A 21264-nucleotide genomic window follows, 5' to 3' on the forward strand; every position below is an offset into this window, starting at 1 on the left:
GGCTTAAACCACGACAACCAATAATCTAGTCGCAAGAGAACTACATAGGTCATCTGGAACTGGGGGATATAAAGAAAATACAGGGTACAATGCTTACAAACTGAACTGATTAGAAGAATACTTGGCTGTATGCAAAATTTAAGAGCATGTTAAGAATTCCCACAACCCACATTTTTCAAATTTCTTTTTTCCTTTCATCAACATTAGATAGAAATATACATGCCCAAATACAGGAATTTGCCACTGATCCATATATTAATGTAATAACATTAAGATAGGAAGAGATAAACAGTTAAAGGAATTGAAAATATAAAGGACATCTATATTCTGCCTAGGAATCCACTAATGAAAAGACTTGTTTTGAGATGGAACAGAGCAGTTTACTAAGAAATTAGTATTCTGCTTTATGAAGGTGTAAGGATTTCTGATACATAATGCATATCAGACCTCTTTGAAATGACATCTTATTAAATTGGAAGATTCAAATGTAAAGTGGAAGGAAAAGGTTACAGAAATAATGAAAGAATTGATTACATAAACTGCCTCCTTCTGAATAAAACCAAAAGTCATGTTGCTATATAAAATGCAGAATTAATGTCCCAGTATCTTTCAGCATGTTTTGTTATGTAAATGACAGAATTCTAACAAAGACATTAAAAAAATACGTTGGTCTTTCTTACAACAGTCTCAGAGAAGGGGCAAATACACAGCATTAGTGGAGGCCGCATAAAAATGCCTTGGCCATGAAACAGAGATGACAACACAAAATAGAACATTCCAGAGAATACAACACACCAAACTTCCACCATTCGCAAATCTGCAAAATGAAATCATTCAAAACAATTTAAAAATTAAATGGTTTTGCAAACCTTTATATTTAACCTTTTTTTTTTTACTTTTTCTTTTTTAATTTGAAAAATTCTGATCAGCTCAAATAATTTCAAAAACCTACGCTGTTTTCAGAAAAGTGTAATTTTCAAACAATAGTATTCATTCCCTGACTTGAACTCTACCAGTCACCTTTTCCACTCAGACCCTTAGGAAAGGCTTCGCAATGAATTTCAAAGTGTTGCAGCAACAAACTTTTAGCCTAGTCAATTAGGACCCAGAGGAGTGTCCTGGGTTCAGCTACAGCAGTCATTTTTTCTCCTTCTTAGTAGCTGGTGCAGTGCTGTGGTTTTGACGTTCCGTCTGGGAACAACACTGATAACACCAACGTTTTTAGTTGGTGCTAAGTAATGTTTACTCTGACCAAGGACTTTCTCAGTCTCATGCCCTGCCAGGGAGGAGGGGAAGTCCGGGAGGAAGCAGAGACAGGACACCTGACCCAAACTGGCCAAAGGGGTATTCCATACCACAGCACATCATGCCCAGTATAGAAACTGGGGGGAGTTACCCGGAAGGCCCAGATCGCTGCTCGTGTTGGGCTGGGTATTGGTCAGCGGGTGGTGAGCGGTTGTGTCCTCTCCCCTTGTTATTTCTCTTATCATTATTATTGGTAGCAGTAGTGGTTTGTATTATACCTTTGTTACTGGAGTGCTGTTATCTCAGCCCGTGGGAGTTACATTCCTGTGATTCTCCTCCCCATCCCTCCGGGAGCAGGGAGAGGAAGAAGCGGGGGAGTGAGCGAGTTGGTACGTGGTTCCAAGTTACCAGCTGGGCTTAAACCATGACAGGGAGTTAAACTATATTTGCATACTCTTCTTCCAGGAATTTAAAACAAACCCAGACCAATGAGAACAATTTCTTGTGTCACCCTAACTCCAAGATGGCAGGGTTGTGGGATAAACCTCACCCAAGCATTGCCCTTGAATCCAGGCATGCAGCTGGACTTCCAAGGGGGATCAGAGAGGGACAGCATGGCACTACAGAGGCCTGCAGCTGCTATCCCAAGAAATCCTCTTTTTCTACAAGTTTGGTGCAGGATAAAAGGATCTGAATCAGGCTGAAAATCTTGTCCTTTTTTTTTTCTCCCCTTTTCTTCTCCCAAGAATAACTGCAAAAAACTTTTAAATGTCATATTCCACTCCTGTACACACATTGAAGAGCTTCATCCTATAGTTAGATTAACTTAAAAAAAAATACATTAAGATTCCAATGTAAAATTTAACACCACTGCTTCTGCAATCTTATCATATTCCAGTACCCGCTTTAGATCCCCAAACACTGCAAAAGCAATATGTAAGAGTAGCCATTACCTCTTCCTCTGTGGTGGTCCTGGCAGTTCTCGTGAAGGCAGGGGCCCCACACTGACCAAGCAGACACCACGCATTCAGATGGGCATGGCAGGTTACACAGCTGCGAGGCAGAGGGAGCAGGTCCTAGGCATAGCTTCCCGTCAACTGGTCTAGTAACTAAGAGAAAAAAAGAAAAGAAAAAAGAAAAGCAGGGCTGTAACTTTGCTCTGATCAATGCACGGAGCTCCAGACTTTATTGCTGGCCTTAATTTTTCAGCATGCACCAAACTCCAGCGCTTTTTTAGGATGTTACCTCCTATAGCAAAAAGTTAATCCTGTGTTCAGCAAGGCACTTAAAGTTTTATCTAAATCATCTGTATTCAGCAGGCCAACTAAGACTAAGCTTAATGGTAAACAGTGCTTTAAAATTAAATTCATTGCTGATTTTCAGCAATGCTGTAGCAACAAATTAGAAACTAATCCCCTGGACTCATGGCCAACGAGACCTCTTTACACCATACTAAAGAGAAAGATGAAGAAGAAAGAAGAAGGATGAAATCCAAAAAGCTCACACTGCAACTGGGAGCCAGGCAGAGGCAGACAATAAAAACCTGAGCACTGGGGAATCTCCGCATATTCATCCACCCCAGGGGCACTGCCACCTCTGCATTACAGAGGTATGGCCCAGACTTTTGAGTTCTCTCCATTTACTTCCAATAAAATTGAAATTAATTTAATAAAATTGAATAAAATTGAGCAGAGCTCTCTTTCTTATGCACAGACATATACAGAAAGCGCCTTAACATGTACTTGAGCCACCTACACCCAAGGCAGGCATGGCTCTCCAAACCTTTTCATCCATGAGATGAACTAACCCCAAACTCTGCCATGTACCAGTTTAGTTGATACTAACAATAAATTTGGAAAGCCGATTCCCTTTGTATTTTCCTTTATCATAAGAGATTTCAATTAACTTTAAGTTTGAATTAACTTCTCTGGCCCTTTTATGAGGGGCAGTGGAAAGAACTAAAAGAAGGGGAAAGACTCTTAAATCTATCTTCTGAGTCATTATATAATATTGCATTTTAATTACATTATGGGCTGAATTTGGCTGTCTCTTTAGATAAATCAATATCAAAGCAGTCTTTCAAAAGGCAAAGGCATATTTGAGTTTACTCTGCCATGGTATTACAGAGACTTCATTAATTTTTATAGCTACTGATTTTGCTTTATCCTCATTTTTATGTTTAATGTCTATTTTTCTTTGCTTCCATGCATGGAATTGACTTGAAAAGAATTTATGAAAATAATAAAGAGGAATCTTTAATTTTTCTGATATTTTACCATTTTCTTTAAAATTAATAGTTTGAAGAGAAACACGCGTTTGTTTTTTTTAAAAACACAAGACTTCAATAAATTCCTATCCCAATAAATTTTGATTTGTACATCCTGAAGCTGAGACTTCAGAACAGTATCAGTGCTTATGATTCCAGCTCATCAGAACAGGATTAAAAAGAAGTGATTTAATTCTTAGCTGAAAGATAATATATTAGTAAAAAAGACCATTTTCTGAATGTTTTCTGTGACACTTTAAGGCCTTTGACATACTCATTTAGAGATTACAATGAGGTGACATAAATTCACCTGAATGCTAATGTAAACAGACCTTTTATAGAGACCTTGCAAGTGAAGTAACAGAATGAGATTAGAGTTTTAAGGATAAGAGTATTTACTTTATCAAGAGGTCTCATGCATGACTTAACCTACCTTTCAGCGTCAAGTTTTGCAAAACTGTACCAGTTTTTCAAAGTTCACTTGAAGAAATTAAAAGAAATTGAGTGAAGATGGGCTACCCAAGGAATAAAGTCCAATCCTACTCTGCTTTAACTCCAGGTGTCATTGCTAGCAATAGCTCTTTCCTCCTCAATGATTTTTAGATTCTTTCTGTATTGCAGTTTAATCATTAAATGTGGAAGCTACTAGATAAAGCAGGCTGGTTCTCCTTGAAAACTAACCAGCTACAAACAGTGGTGCCAAGGGTATTTAAAACTGATTTTGGGTAAAACAAGAAAAAATCATTACAAAATGTTAAAGAGGCAGATTTTTGTTGGTAGGCTGAGCCTACCAGCCATCCCTGACTCATGGAAGACTCCTTCCTATTCTGGAGGAAATCCATGTCAACCACCTTCCTGCTCTTCTTCCCTCAGGCTGATGCCTATTTAATTCTAGCACTGGGAGCTCTATTCCAGGACCAACATGCTACTTGTCACTGCTATAAGACTGCTTGTTTACTCACTTCCTTAATTAATTCTATGTATTCTGTAAAATGTAAATCAGAAAATACAGACTATTCTAATGTAATTATAGATTCATAGAATCAATTAGGTTGAAAAAGACCTTTAAGATCATCAAGTCCAACCATTACTGCCAAGACTACCACTAAGTCATGTCACTGAGGATGCCAGCTTATACTCACTCTACACTGACTACAATCCTCCAATGAGAGTCTTCAGGAATAAGATAAGTACAAAAAGAAATAAGCGGCATTAATAAATGCATATACAATACCATCCTTTTCCAAAACTAGGAAGTATGAAGAGTCACTCTGGCATGATAGCCAGAATGACTGGAAGGACCAGTGGGGTCCTCTATAAAAGAATTTCATCTCTTCTGCAGCCATTAGATTGAGAACCCTGATTTCCATCTGTTTTATTTAATAGCTTGATGTGATTTACTATTGCTGTTTTTTCATATTGTAATAAATATCTTTTTTTTTTTTTTTTTTTACTATTAGGTGCAGCTTTTTCCTGTGGACTTTTTAAATGCCAGAATTTTCATACACTGCTTTTTGCATAATTATTTACCTTTGAAAAACATTAGCCACTTTTTTTGGGGGGGAAGGGGAAAGACAGAAACCAGGGAAGAAAAAGGTGGAAGAGGGAGGAAATATTTCTGATTGAAGTAGCAGCTTATTTATTACACTTGTTCATACCTTTTAAAATCCTGTGTTCTTCCCAATCTATAGAACAAACTTGAAAAAGCAATCAAGCACTAATCTGGGAGCCTCTGAAACATTGCACATTTCTATAGCTGTTATATTGAATCTATCCTTTATAAATGCGACTACAGCTGCTCCCAGCACCAGTGTCTGCCTCGAGTTTGAATTTTACTATTTGCTGTTATTTTCAGGTTATTGCTACCAGCAGGAGATAATAAATTGGGTTCTAAAGTATCTTGTTTCCCTATATATTTTTACTGAGGTAGTGATTTGGAGGAACAGTGGAAGACAAAATAGGTTCTGATATGATTATTTCCATAATGTAATTTTAATACAATAAATAAATTATCTGTGAATATAACTCATATGAACATATACTTGCAGGCATACATAGCAACCCTACGTTAAAAAGCAATGATGACCAGACATGGAGAAATGTACAGGATGACATTTTGGTTGCAGTGATTCCTTTCAACTTCAGTTTTTCAATTCCTCAGGAGGTAAATAACACATTTTTTTCCTGGACCTTACCTTTATTTTCCTCTTCCAATGAAAAAACAAGTATTTTTGACATTAACACCTAAATGAGACATTTCTGAATACCACTAACATATCTGGGGTACACTCAAAGAATACCAGGACTGTCTCTTATATACTGGTGCAGCCATATTTTAGCTAATATTCAATTCTCAAGGCAATAAATCCAGATGTTTACCATATCTTTTGGCAGAACTAAATGAAATTAATGATTGCCAGGGCACAAGAAAGAGATGGCATATCTTTGTGAAGTAATGGCTTTAAACTTAAACAGGGGAACTTTAGGTTAGATATAAGGAAGAAGTTCTTCACAGTGAGGGTGGTGAGGCACTGGAATAGGTTGCCCAAGGAAGCTGTGAATGATCCAACCCTGGAGGTGTTCAAGGCCAGGCTGGACAGAGCCTTGGGCGACATAGTTTAGTGTGTGGTGTCCCTGCTCATGGCAGGGGGGTTGGAACAAGATGATCTTAAGGTCCTTTCCAACCCTAACTATTCTATGATTCTAAGTTCCTACTGCCTTTGCCAGGACTCATGAACCAAAGACATTTGCATCAACACAAAGGGAAATTACTTGAGAAAATCACAAAGGAATGAGTCATGTTATTAAAAAACCTACATGTGTAAAACATAATAAGGATTAAATAGGGTAAATAATAGGGAAAACATAATAGAGATTTAATTTCTCTAACCTGAAAGCCTTGTTTTTATAGCAAAACCAAACATTAGACAAAGGAGAAGTAGTGAAGGGAGTTTAAGTCGCCTGAAAATGGTGCCAACCCTCGTCCAGTGCACCCCTCCACCAAAGAGCCAAATGCACCCCATGCCTGATGGAAAGGGTTCCTTTATGCCTTTAAGAAGAATCAATTAGTTTTGAAGCCACAAGGCACAAAGTTAAAGTCCTGTTTTCAATTAAAATCTATTAAATAGACAAGAAACAAAGTATGAATAGAAGGCTAATCACAGCATGAAAGAGGGTTAATAGCGGATTGCCAAGAGCAACAACAGTTTAATGTATTTCAGAACAATAAAGATCCCCGCAATTTTATTAAAGTGACACAGACTATTAGCACTCCATGGCATGAAAAGTTTCCTTGTGTCCATACCTTCTGCTGTACAATGGGATCCTGATCCCAACTGGGATACTGTGTTGTTTTGCTACAGCAAAATTTGTACAGATTACAAACAGAAACTGCAGATCTGGCAAAATTCAGAAAGAAGATGGGGCTTCCCACCAGCAGTCACATACATGGCTGAGCAGAGCAGAGGAGAAAAGTCATAAAGGGTGTCCAGGAAAAACAGCAGAGGCAATAGGGATGCTGCGGTGCCAGTGAAGGCAATGGCAGGAAAGAAAAAGGTATTCTCCAGGATGTTTGAGCCATGATGGCTGTTACTCGGAAAAGGCCAGCAGATGCCAGAAACCACGGGGACAGACCGGGTGGGGTGACAGAAGCCATAGAGAACACAGGGAAGAAAACCCAGAGGTGGGGATATACTTCATGAAAGCCTCATAAGAGTGTGAACTTTGCCCATCACTAAGTTTAGTATTCATTCAACAGGAAGGAGCACCAAGGAGCAGAAATCTGTTCTGTGAATGCCACATCACCGCAGAAGTCTTGGTACAACAAACAAAAGCACCAGTATGGATGTGTCTATGATATTGGAAAATGGGACAGGTGGCCCAAGGCTAAGATAGTGACACACTAAGCTAGACCACTCATGGCATGGCCATGCCAGGTCAGATCCTGAAAGCAGCAGGGCTGCTCCATGCAGAGTTAACCCATATTCACAACATTGATTTATCTCAAATGTTTCCTGTTCCAGGACAAGCACAGCCACTATCAACTTCACTACCTCTCCCCACTGCCCGAGTCTGTGGTGTAACCTCGTACATACCAATCCTTTTGTTATTTCATCTGACTCAACATTAGTGTTTGAACACAACGTAGCTCCCCATCCTAGTAACAACAGCGGGACAAAATGACTTACAACAAACCGTCACCGTTCTGAATAAAATTAATCCAGTTCAGGTGTCAGGAAATAATGACAAAAATACAAATGCAATTAAAATCTTAGGTTTCAAAGATAAAACCCTAAACCAAAACTTATTATCTATCTCATGTGAACTGACTGGGCAGCATAGTATTTGCAGCATACCAAAGCCAGTTATATAAATCAAAGTATTCATAAAGGGATAAATATTTCATGGTCATATCAAATAGCTTGTTGACAAAAAAAGGCATATTCTTTATAAGGCACCTTTTTAGAAGGCACACTTCTTTCACTGTCAAAGTCTTTTATATATTATTCTCTTCATTTTACTTTAATTAGTTTCTAGACATGAAAGAACTGAAAATATTGCACCTCTAAAAGACATTAGGGAAAATGTTTATTTTTTTCCCCTAATGGATTCAAACTAAAATTTTTGAAATACACATTTAAACACTACTGCCGAGTACTGCAATGAACTGAATAAAATCATTTCCTCTCTTGCTTCTAAAGGGTTTCCCCTGAAGAAGCCAGCTGTTACATATTTATTTTTCCATTATATGAGTTTTATCTCGTAAATTCTGCTCAGCATTTGGTAAGCTTACAGATCAATAACTCGGCATCCCAGCAATATAAATCTGATGCAGACTTGCCTGAATATATTTCACACTTCAGAGGTGTATTTCTCATCTTCTCAAGGCAGCTCGGTCATCCCAATGATAAATAACTGGTTTGGGATGAGAGGGATCCTTAGAGGGGAGTCTTCTACCTGAGAATGTGGTTTGTGTGATTCAGGACAACTAAGCCCCCGGCTGGATGTTTCTATTGCTGCACCTCGAGCCAGTTGAACAGAGCTTTTTTTCAGACCACTGCTGACCATCGTTTCCCTCTCCCCTATGGTCCACATCGAGTTTTCTCGTTACTAATATATTCTAACCTATTCCTTTTCAATTTTATATACCAGAGAAGGACAACAGGATTTAAATATCAAAGTCCATAAATTCTAATTTCCAGTAAGTAAATCAACCTTCTCACTCCTGCAGCTTCACTAGCGTAAACTAAAAAAAAAAAAAAAAAACCAAAAAACAAAAAACCCCCACCAAACAAAAATAAATAACTAAATAAATAACCCAGACAAAAAACCAGCGTGCATTTAATATACTGTTCATACTCCACACAGGGTTCATATCCATTCCAACAGCACATACCCCATGCCAGCTCCTATGTGCAGCTTATCTCTCATCAACATGTCTTTTCCCAGTAAATATGTGGGATGGTAATGGCCATAAATGACAACCACCTGTACAACCATCTTACTGTTTCTAAAGAGTCAGATCTGGTGGCTCACAAAACATATAGCACCCAAAGGGGTGGTGGCACGTTCAAATAGGAAAAGAAAAATACCAACGAAAAGGCCTGAAAGTACTTCCATAGTTTATTGAACAGATGCCTTATATACCAATTTGAAACACTGATCCCCCAAAACACATGCATTGGAAGATCACGTTTCAGAGCAGAACAAAGAACTTGCAGGTGAAAAAAGGTGGCACCCTCATTAGGAAACAGAGCATACAGAGCAAAGAGGCAAACCCACATATTTTAGAGCTAGAAAAGACAAAAGGGCAGAAAGAAAATGGTGGGAATAAATACAGAATAATAAAATACATAAATGAAAGAGACCTCAAATTCATCTTTGTGTAACTCCAAAGAGACACTAATTTCTGGAGAATAAAATACAGTGCCAAAACATCTCCCATATGAGAATTAAGAATAGCCTAAAAAGTTCACTCATCAGATAAGAAAGGATTAAACATTTTTGTCTAACTGAATTAGGGAGAAAGTTCAATATTTTGTGGAAAACAAGAAAGGATAAAGGCCATTAAATTATCATTTTGAGACTTGTATAAGTAGGGCTTAGATGAAAGTGCAGGGAACACTTTCACTTTCAGACCATTTGGGGATTCTGTCAGTAAAGTGGCTTGTAAGACAAAAATACATAAGGGAGTACACAGAGGGATGGATCAGAAAGTAACCATTAGACCTGAAAAGGCACTTGAGTATTTACTAAATCTTGAATTGTAAATAGACTAAATGAGTTTTTGCTACTACAGCTGGTAACACACAAGTTTATAAAAAAAAAAAAAAATATTTAAGATGAACCAGGTGGAATTGCGTGCTTAAAATAAAGCAAAAATGGGTGAACTACAGTGGAATAAGTCAAGAAAATATGCGTAGTAACAGGTGAGGGCTGAATATCTCTCAAAGGAAAGAGGGGTATAAAAATAATAAAGACTTCTGCAAGAAATAGTTTTGCAGGGTAACACTAAAAGGTATCTGAGAATAATGAAGGCACAACTACCTCACATACCTGCTACTGAAATTCAAGATCAAATAAAAATAAATATATGGAGACAAATATGATGGAGACACTTATAAAGCAAAAAAAAAAAAGTAAAAAAAACTCTAGAACCCTGTACAGGTATGAGAATTTAATGTGGACTTTCAGATGGAAAGTAACAAATATTAGGAAGATAGATAGGAAACTGCAATGATTTGCTCGTGAGATGGTAATAAGAGATACATTTTATTAGCTGAGTTTACTATGCTGGGTAAACAATAAAGAGGATTCAAGGAAGAATACCATTTCACAAAGTGTTTTCAGTCTTATAATTAAAACTTTAGCAGACAGGCTCTCAAAAATATTTTAAGAAAATTCTGAAAGTCAGAGGTAAATTGGATCTCATTCAAATAAGTAAAAAAGAAAAAACGTCAAGTTATATAAGGCACAAATTTAATGAAAGAATGACAGGACAGGAAGATCCCTAGTTAGAAAGCTACAGAAAATATGGAGACACACGCAATCCCAGTCACTAGAGACAGCAGGTAACTAGTTCAGAGAAAAGAGGAGATGCTTCTGGAGAATTTTATAAAGGATGCCACCCCCAGACAACTGACAAAGGGTTACACTCTCTGAATAAATCGAAAAAGCAAAATTCAATTAGAAAACAAAAGTACACTCCCTGGCCTTCAAGAAAGGAAGTAAAAAAATCCTGAGGCAGAAAAGTAAATGTAGGAACCTCATTTTCTAAAATCAACAGTCATGAAAATCTTACATCAATTCAGAAAAGCCCACTTACAAGAGAGGAGAAAACATGTGTCCACTTAACAGTGCCTGGCTTTGAAAATAAGTTGAGGATCTGCACTTCTGCTTTATTTAAAAAACCTTCCAAACCAGTGAACAGATTTACATTAAAAAAGAGGTATGAAGAAGGGTATCCACCACTATGTCTACAGTTTGCTCCAGACACAGAACGTTCAGGCCCAACGATCAGGGAGTATGCAGAGATGAAGGACAGAAAGGACAGGCTGGAGCTGTAGATAAGTAGCTCACTTGCATTTTCTATGCTACTTTTTGTGCAAAATTTATCTCCTCCTTAAGAGCAACATCATTTCAAACATGTAGCTTTGCTTCTTCCAGCTCTGAATATCAAAAGAATCATTATAAACTTTAAGTATTAGATGACCATCTCCATGTGAAAATTAAGCATTATAAATTTCAATATGTTAAAATTCAATTAGATTCTTTAAAACCACAAGGATCTGTTAAAGCTAATTATGATAAAGTTCAGTCTAAATTAACAAAAGTCTCACAACGGAGTAGAGATGTAGATTCCTTCAACTGAATAGCCAACATTAAACATAGTAGTCTCTTAACTTAAGTGCCTATACATTGGCTTACCTACAAGTACCTGAATGACACAACACTTTACACATTTACAAGTGTCTAGATTTAAGTGTCCCAGAATGCAAGAATATTACAAAGGACTTCAAAGATTAGAAGACCTTCTGCCCCCAAATACTCATCACCCATTTTAAAAATATGGACTTCCTCCTTATGGCCTAAAACAATATATAACTTCACTTGGATCACGACAGGGATTTCTTACGTCACCTCTTGGGGGAGAAAGATATAAAATCTTATCAATGCGTTTCTGAACGTAATACCTGAGTGAAAGTTTTCCAGTCTTCAAGTTGGAATTTTATAATCAAAATATAGAAAGTTTTCAGAAGACTTAACCTTCTGAATAACCGATATATAACAACTCAAGAAAACAGGGTGTCCTTTTCTAAATATACACATTTTAATAAAAGAGAAGGTAGATGGGAAGACTAAGCAAATGAAAAATGGGAGAGAGATCCTTGGGGGATAAAAGAGCTTTGAGCAATATGTATAAATAAATCACAGATGGTACCTGTCTCCAACTAGGATTCAACATATTTTACCCAAGAATGCTGCTGGAGAGACCACAGGACACATCTTTCACGTATGTTATTGGGCCTAGGTCCAAATTCTCATTGGAAGTAACCAGAAGAATAACATCTGTGATGGACTGTAATAACCTATTAGACTCGCTTGTTTGATTCCTTGAATGATCCCTTTAAGGACACTCAAGAGGTGAAGAAAGAAAAATTACTATACTTCTGATGGTAGCAATTAGACTCTAAATTAGCTTATACATAGGATTCACTTCCTCATCCTTCCCCCATCACTGAAAAAATGATTCAATAAAATATGAGATGCCCTAGTGATAAATAGAAGTATTCTATCAGTTCAAATTGCCAGAAAAAAACGCCTGAAAAGATGTCATTCCTTATTTATTCAAAGAACAAAAACTGATCAGCTAGCAAGTGAGACATACTGAATATTACTGGATAGGAAGGGATAACTGGGAAGGCCCTCTTTCTATTTGCATGCTAATATGTTGGCAGTAAATAGGGTTCTCACTTTCTAAGGACTACTGCAAATCTGCACTACTGTCTTGAAATGGCAGCAATAATGTTTACCTTGTACAATTGCTGTGCATATTTTGGGTTTTTTCAGTTGCTTTTATGAATTTTTTTATTTTTTTTTTAAAGAAAGGATTAGAACTGTAAAAACAAGGAAGAGTTATCCCAGTGTTTTCTTTTCATTGAGGAGATGGCTTGTAATCTTTACATTTAATTGAATTTTAAATAAGGAAAAAACCTGCAGGTGATCACGCACTGGATATACAGCACCAATTCTGCTACAAATTATGTTGCTGCAAGGCTTTCAGATGCACTCCTCTAATCTTCTTGAGTAATTCACAATACCGAAAAAGAATAAAGTGTGAATGAAGTCAGTTAAAGTTTGCTGCTTACCCACTTGCAATACAGTGGCTGGATGAACACGGAAGCGGTTAGAAGGATGAAGACAGTCAAGAAATGTTACACACTTCTCATTAACAGCACTTTTCTTACTTTGAAAGTCATGTTCATCGAACACTTGTGCAGAACAACAGTGGGTCTTGTGTTGGAAGTGCAAGGTAGTGCCAGATGTTTGGGAGAGGTGAAGCAGCAACTATGCATGGATTGAGTAGAGATTAAAACAGCTCTGGCTTTGTATAATCTCAGAGTTTGTGGGGGATGCCAGGACACACTGGGTGTCCAGAAAACATTTGCTTTGCCTTTGTAAGTAAATAAATCTAAGATATGATATTGTGTTCTTATTATCTTACATCTCTGCTCAAAAACATATTCTGCAAGAGCACCACATAAAGTAAATAAAACAGCCCAAGATGAATTATTCATCATGCATCTGTATCTACTCATTATTCTTCTAAAAGAAATATAACTCACTTCCAGAGTCCAAAACCCATCTGTCTGCTCAGAAGTTGTGACAATATTATTTTTGCTTTCCCCTTCAGATCACAAGAAAGATTGTGTATCAGTTTGAAGCAGAGGCTAAAGCCATATCCGGAATAGAGTGTGACACCTTTTTTTATACTCTAAACCAGGACTAAAACCACAGATGAATGTATTCAGCTACCAAGGGGCTGGGCTACCTGATAGACGAGAGAGGAAGAAAACTCAACTCCAAGCAAATTTAGCTGCTTCATCCTTTGAAGCATCCTTCCTCCCTCACAAGTGACCTACAAAACTGGCAGCAATTCACCTCTGAAAGTTGTTGGCTCCTGGCAATTCCTCAGGATTCTGATGACCACAGTCTTATTCAAATCTACATGGGCCAAACATTTCAGAATGACCCTACGTATGTACCTTCCTTCAGTTGGTGCATCCCAAGTTCCACGGTGATTTGGATGCAGTAGACTTCCCGAGTTTGTATGCCACCTCCACAAAGGCCTAAGTGCTTGTGGTGTCGAGGGTCCTGCTGGTCAAGGAGGAGAGAAACTTGGCAAGCTTTCCATTCCGAAGTCCTCCAGGCAAACCTTAAGAAATAAAAGAGAGCAGATAAAACAAGAGTTTTTGAAAAGCTATGGGTGAGAGAGTGGTATTTTATTAGATGACAAAGTACAATTGGTTTCATCTTTATATCACTGCTTCCCTGTCCAAAACAGGGAATGTTTTGAAATACTTGGAATGTTAAATTTACAAAGGTTAAATTTACAAAGGTTAAGTATTTGCTATTTGTCTGAAGCACTTGTGTAAAACTTTTCACATCTCCAAAGCATTCTGAAATACTAAATCATCCTGACACCACCTTTGAACAGGGTGCAAAGAAGGAACAGAGATTAAGAGGTTTGATTAAGTGCAAACACTAGTTTTCAAACATGTGGCTCAAACCACTAAACCAACCCCTCTCTGCCAAGAGCTGAATACCTCACTCTGAAATGCACTCAACAGCTAAAACCCTACATACATCAACAGAGCTCCAAGCACCGGGTGGCTTTTCTACAGGTGACAGCTTTATAAATGCCTAGGGTACTACCAATTTCTTCAAGGGATTGGTTAAAGTAACTCAGTTCTCTTGTTTCAGTTTCCAGAAGTTGTGATCCACAGCAAGCTCCAGATAAAAATACTTTCAATTCTACATTCTGTTCACACCTAAAGAGCATTAATGGTTTTCAAAGAAGGATAACATTCTTTGGCAACGAATTATGAATGTTGTATGATCATCACTGGTATGTACCCAGTTTAAATGCCAGGAAGAACTTATTAAAACTATAGGGAAAACAGTATTGTGTATCAGTTAAAAGCACAAATTATTTCCCCAACATATCTGCAAATGTATAGCATATTTCTAATATAACAGCTTTTAAGAGGCAAAATTCATTTTGATTCACGGGTCACAGTATCAGGGGAGTGAAAAAGAGCTTGTCTTAGCTTCCTGAATGCAAATCTTAGGTAATATTGTTTTTATAACCAATCTGTTCACACTTTGGCTGTTTTATTCCTTTGCTGCTCTAAATTTCATAGTTTACTTTTTTCCATACAATCTTTGGGGTTTGTGTAATGTAAGCTATGCAAAATAATTTACTTCTTTTATCCTCAAGACAAATGCTCTCTCCTTTTACAGCAGATCCATGGTTGTTAAAACTCTGTATGTTTGTTAACCTGACAACTGATCACTGTAAACTCAAGCACAATGAGGTGCCTCTGCAGAAAAAGCCTTCCACATCGTAATTCTGTGTATGCTTCATAGCAAGTATCTGCTCCTGATTATAGCTATGGCAAGAAAACATGCATCTTAAAATTATATAAAAAATAAATATATTAGTTTGCCTAAGCACACATCAATGTTCTCTCAGGTTGTAAAGATCGGTATAAGAATGATTTCTAGCCACAGAGTACTTACAGATTTTGCAACGTACCCATGGAAAATGTTTGTGAATACTGCCAATTACTTTTAATTTACAGGTACTTTTCAGATGAGCTGTCATGCTCTCTGAAATAATATACAGTACCATGTGCAAATTTGGATAACCTCATGGGGTTTATTACCAACAGAAAAAACAATACACTTCTCACATGACAAGCATGAAATACTTGAACTCCCACAACATACCAAGCACAGCCATGAATTTTTTCTCCTAGTAGTTCCTTCTGGGAATTCCTAATTGCATTTCTTGGGCCTGCAGTGTTAAATGCAACCTTCCTCATCATAAAGGTGATGAAGAGTGCTCTTCATCAAACAGTGGCTGAAGAGGAATCCTCCACACCACTTCAGGACATTTTGCTCTTCAAGTCTACAATTTCAAACTAGAAGCTTAAATACAGAACACACACATCTTTACACAGCCACAGAAATAGCTGTTTCAGGGAAGTATTTCTTAAAACTGATTATAAATATCTGGCTTAAGTAGTCAGCTGTTAACTCTGGGATCCTCTAGATGTGTGAGCACCTGTTTCTCATATTCAGTGCAAATTGTGAGCGTTAATGCCTATGAAAAATGGGCCATCAGTGATTAAAATTATGCAAAATAACTAAATCTTAACTCAAAGATAATTAAACTTCATCAGACCCTAAATATAAAAAAAAAAAAGAACAAAAAAAAAACCAAAAAAAAAACAAAAAAAAAAAAACCAACAAAAAGCCCCTTCAGATACTTCAGATATTTTCACAGAGTAACTGGATATTGTGCTACTCTGCTAAACCACAGTGCCTGCTCTGCTGTGAGCAGTTTAAAGTCTTAGCCCCATCAGCCCATCTTGCTTTTTCCAATCTGGACATACCCTCAGCTGTCCAGAGCTTTCCCATAACAAATCCTGGTCCCCAAGCATTAGTTATTTTAGAAGGTACACATTTTCAAGGCCATTAACAAGCCCACCACACCAGAAACGTATCTAAGGGATTGCTATCCCTGTGAGTGGGAAACCTAATGCAATACCTTTTCAGATGGATTAAGTGACCTTGGACAGCTTTGTAGCAGACTCCTTGCAGGGTTTTAAGCAGTATGGATACTTGTTTTTTGCCGTTCTATGGACTACACTAAAGACAATGAGGATAAACATTACTTAATGAAGAGAAGCTGACTACATAATCTCTGTATTTAATCAGAAGCTTGTTAATAGCCATTAGCAAAAACCTGAGATTGCTGGCTTGCAAGTACTTGGGGCTTTTTGTAACTTTGGCAACCTCAAGCCAGTATTTGGAAATTATTAGCAACATCCATAGCGGGTTTACCACATGACTGTAATTTCTCCGATTGAACAAAGATGACCAAAGCCACCAATGCCACTACAGACATTCTACTGTTAGAGCAGACTGTACCACAAATGCACTGTACCAGCATTAAGTCAAGGGACCAATGCTACCCAGCCACTCCATTCACTAGCCCCAGAGCCTGAAGAGTGTGGTAACTCAGGAAGTGGAAGGGATATTACACGTTTGGATCAAAGTTGGTCAGCTCAAGTGTACTCTTGCGATCACTATGCCAAAACCAATCAGCGACAATAATTTCAAATGACAACAGATTTAACATCTCATTTTAACTTTTACCAATATCTAGTTAGACTAATACAAACTCAGTATAATTGCAGTCCATACTTATCTAGAGACCTCTTACTATAGCTGAAAAAATCTCAGCCTTTTCCTTTGGCTTCCCAGTAGGCTTTTTCTAGTTTTTGAAACTACAGTTTGAGTTGCAGAAGGTCTAGCTCCTTCAAAGATTAACAGATCCCACTGCTGATGATTAGAGGACTAGCTAAATAACATCCCAGCTGGGGACTTCCACAATCCACAGACGGTTATATCAGTCTGCTTAAGAACATGGGCAAGCAAAAGCTTCTAGTTTAAGAACAATGAAGTGTGTGCTTGAAGTGTCTAGGAGGGAACTTGGCTGGTATAGCTGAATAGCTTTTCACATCATAAGCAGTGCTCTCAATTTCTCTGCTAGAAAGCCAGTTCAGGAAGTAGAAGAGCAGGTCACAGAGGTTTCTGTTACCACCAAGGCAAAGCATGCTCTTGCACTGTGACACCCAACTGCAGCCACAGGAGAAGTGCCTGGCATGGAGCTAGAGAACCAAACCTACACCACAGATGGTTCCTAGTCCAAAGGGAGGACAATAAAGCTGCTCAGCTGAATGGAGGTCATTGCTGCAGCCCATGACTGGTGACGGTCCAAGGGCTGACGAGCAGTGTTGCTACTATTCCCAAAGCGTATCTGCAGCAGCCTACTAGTGCAGTTCACTGAATTTCCTTTCAAAGCTTTCCTACTTCACACTTATCTTTAATTGGGACGCATAATGGACCTCATTTACAAAGTGATACCATCACACCTGTAACTCAGCAGTAACCTCAAGCCTTTTGAAATAATCAGGTCTTAAAACTTCCCAATTTTCCACCATTTAACTTCTGAAAAGCTTTGAATTTCCAACAAAGCAAAGAAGGGTTTTTTCTAAATCTCTGTCTTCTAACATAGCAACCACAACGAAAAATGAAAGATTTAAAGACACAATCATAATTCTGGAAAATCTATCTTTTCCCAGTGAACAAGCAAGCTATGCATCAAGGATAAAAATGATATAATACATTGTTTTAAAACTGATGGCTCAGTGACAGTTATGCAACAAACAAGTACTAAATATCTTTCCAATTTATAGTAACCTTTTGGTCTTTCTGCTCTACAGAACTTACGCTCTTAGTGCTAACACAAGTTTTATACTGGTATACACACATTCACTTTAATTGAACTATCCCAAATTTATATCACAATAAAAGAAAGTAGAATCACCTCCTATTTATTTAAGCTTTTTAAGTGCTTAATCTAATCCCCTCAGAACAAACAACTGAAAGTAAAACAAAATACAAAGCTCTGGAGTCCTACATGCAGTTAAAGTGTTTTATTTTCTTGCATTTCAACTATTGATTAAAGAAGTTATTGTAAACTTAAGCCATAAAATAAAAAGCTCTTCCTATTTACAGGAAATTTACACTAATTGCCATATACCTGTGATGGGACCTTTAACTTTCAGACTTGCCATGGACATAGAGGTAATACTTAACACAGCAATTTTGAGGTTTAAAGTATTTCTTCCCCCTTTGGATCCTTTTTAAGAGGCTGGAATATAATGTCACCCATCTCCCCCTGCTAAGTAAAATCTGTAAGGGCTATCTCTTGAGATGCTGCTTTTCTGTGGTGGTGGATGTAGTCTGTAATACGTACCTTCATTCCTCAATGGGATGCTCTCTGCCTCTGCATTAAAACACGGCCTCTAGAGCAACCCCTTCCTTCTCCTACTCAGAGACTTGCTCTCTAGTCTGTCCTCACTCATCTTCTTTGTTGTGCCTTGAGCAGGCTTTAAAAAATCCTTGCCAAAAGAATAAAGCTGAAGGAAAGCTACTTGTCTTAAAATCAACCAAAAAATAGGAAAGAGCAGCTTTACAGGAACTGGAAAAGTAAGTAGGACTCTCACCTTAAAAGATTTTAAAACTAATCTTATTAGGAAAACACAAACCAGAAAGAAAGAACGAATGGTTTGTGTTGAGACCAGACAAATGAAGGAGAGAACCTTTCATTTCTGCCTCTGAATCTCCTTAAATTCATCATCTTCTTGTAAGGGGAAGAAAGAAAAGATAACTGTTTGGTAAGCCTCAGCAAAGCCACAGACGAAGGGGCATGTATTTAAGGGTGAAAAAAGCATAATCTTTCTAGGTATTACTCTGCAAAGAGAATATGCTGAAATAAGGAGAATAGGAGCATCAAAGACTTCTTATATTATTTCACGGGGATTAACACTACATCTTTCTAAGGCTGAAAGCTACTGGTTTCCAATGTGAAGTACTTCCAGTATCTTGGTCACCAACTGCCAAAGACCAACACCAAATCACCAGGCTGTAAACTGTAACATGGACTGCTGACAGCCATTATCAGCTGCTAACACTTAAATAACATACGTAAACATGTTTGACTTCTGTTCATTAATACAGAATTCTGGACCCCACAGCCTTACTGTGGGGGGTCACAACCCCCACTACCTTACCCGGTAGACCCACAGCACATACTGCAACAGAAGAGCTTTTCATTGCTGCTTGTTTCTGCATTATCGAATAGTCAAATAGAAGTCTACTAACCAGGCACTGCTGCAAAATTCTCTTCAACAGTGCATCATGTGAGGAGGTCATAGCCTACCCTACCACTTGCATTTTGAGATACTACATCCCTACAAATAACAACTAAATATCAGATTTTTTTTGTTTGTTTTACTTTTTCTATTTTTATCTAAGCGGCTCTATCTTCTGGGCTAACTCATTAGGCAGTTTACTCCACCTCACAGATATTTCACTGGAGGTGTTGCCTCAAGGACTGAAGGTGTGCAGGTATGGCAGGATGGGGACAGTTTAAGAGTTCATAGGCTCATGAAAACCTGGGCATAGCAGAGGTATACCAAATGAACAATGGGTTTCCCTCTATAAGAAAATGGCACCACCACAAAATTATCAGTACTATGCAGGTTCTCACTTTTTGGGCTCTCTTGGCTCTACCAAGCCGCTACAATCAATTGCACTTTAATACAGTGCAACGTCATAAAGTAGAAGTGAGAAACTAGGGACAGACACATGTCTATTCACTCCCTGATTAACTACCAGTCTACCCCAATCAGGTGTCACCTGCACCCACGCTCCTATACAAAATCAGCAAGACAATGTGTTAATCTATTGTCTTTGAAATTGATGCGCGTTTGGGCAGGAACAAAAATCACTCTGCAAGAGTCTTTTCGTAGGATGTAATCAAGCAACAGATTTTTTTTTTTTTATAGTTCTTCTCTTCTGCTAGCAGGGTGCATAAAAATGATCAGCATTTGATTTTGAATGAACCCAGTGATATAGAGATACTTTTACAGGTTACACCTTCCTAAGAAATGTCTTGCAAAGGCTTTATCAAAGGTTTTGACAGTATCTGGCAAAGCCCCAGAAACTCATGACTTGAGCACTGAATACTCCTACTAATAAATGCACTCATTCACAGACAGGAAGATTTGTCTGCATGCATATAAAATTTTATCAATCTTGAAGCATTTTACAGTCAATCTCAGAACATGTCACATGAAATATTAAGTAGTATTTTATTTTCTTTGCAAAGTAAATTAGCAACCTCCTATGCTAGTCTAGCCAAGCATAATGGCATGTATCTGCAGACCAGAAAAGCAAAATCCTCACCTTCTGCCAGAAGAAAGATTGCCATGAACTAAGCAAGGACTCACAGACTGCAAAGTTTCCAATTTCTAGAAGTATCCAGAGGGAAGCTAAGTAAAGTCCAAGCTATTAGACAACTCTGATCAGTTCCCATTTTCCTCAAGGAGGACTGAGATTCTTTTATGGGGAGGTGAAGGGGAATCACATAATCTTACGTAAAAATTACTATTTCAAAACTAATAAAAGCATAGCCATGGAGACCTGCCTGGTCTTCGTGCAGTTGAGGAAATTCTCTATAATGGCAACCAGTATAAAAGCCCCTACAGAGAACAGGAGTATCTGCTCTCAATTTTTAAAATATGAATACATAAACTAGTGGGTATAATTTAAATTTATTTCCATATATAAGTGTAATTATTGTAATAGCAGTAATGATAATAGTACCAACTATAAGAATATTACTAACAAATAATACCACTAATCATAGCTGACAATGATCAAATCAATGATCTTTCAGACACAGAGAGAAAGCATGACATGTGACCCTTTCCATGCACAAACACTGGGCAAGGATGATTTGCTCTGCACAAGGCAGTCATCAAAGAGGAGCTTCTTTACTTCCAAAAAGTGGGCTAAAAGCACTTGTTGTACCTGGGGCAAGGCTGCAGCAG

The 21264-nt window shown here is 37.8% G+C and overlaps 1 protein-coding gene across 1 annotated transcript in view; it reads right to left on the reverse strand.

The window, feature by feature from the left end:
- LOC104404744 (thrombospondin type-1 domain-containing protein 7B-like) overlaps positions 1 to 21264 on the reverse strand; it is a gene marked incomplete at its 3' end in the record, with an annotated part of 115295 nt that overhangs the window by 75516 nt on the left and 18515 nt on the right. Inside the window, exons 4-6 of the mRNA XM_010013263.1 lie at positions 18439 to 18457; positions 13777 to 13946; positions 2199 to 2354 (exon numbers count right to left, since the gene is read on the reverse strand). Of these exons, the coding sequence (XP_010011565.1) occupies positions 2199 to 2354; positions 13777 to 13946; positions 18439 to 18457 (345 nt within the window). The remainder of the gene's footprint in view (positions 1 to 2198; positions 2355 to 13776; positions 13947 to 18438; positions 18458 to 21264) is intronic.

This window comes from Nestor notabilis, unplaced genomic scaffold, assembly GCF_000696875.1.
Source record: "Nestor notabilis isolate BGI_N333 unplaced genomic scaffold, ASM69687v1 scaffold2884, whole genome shotgun sequence".
Taxonomy (NCBI): Eukaryota; Metazoa; Chordata; class Aves; order Psittaciformes; family Psittacidae; genus Nestor; species Nestor notabilis.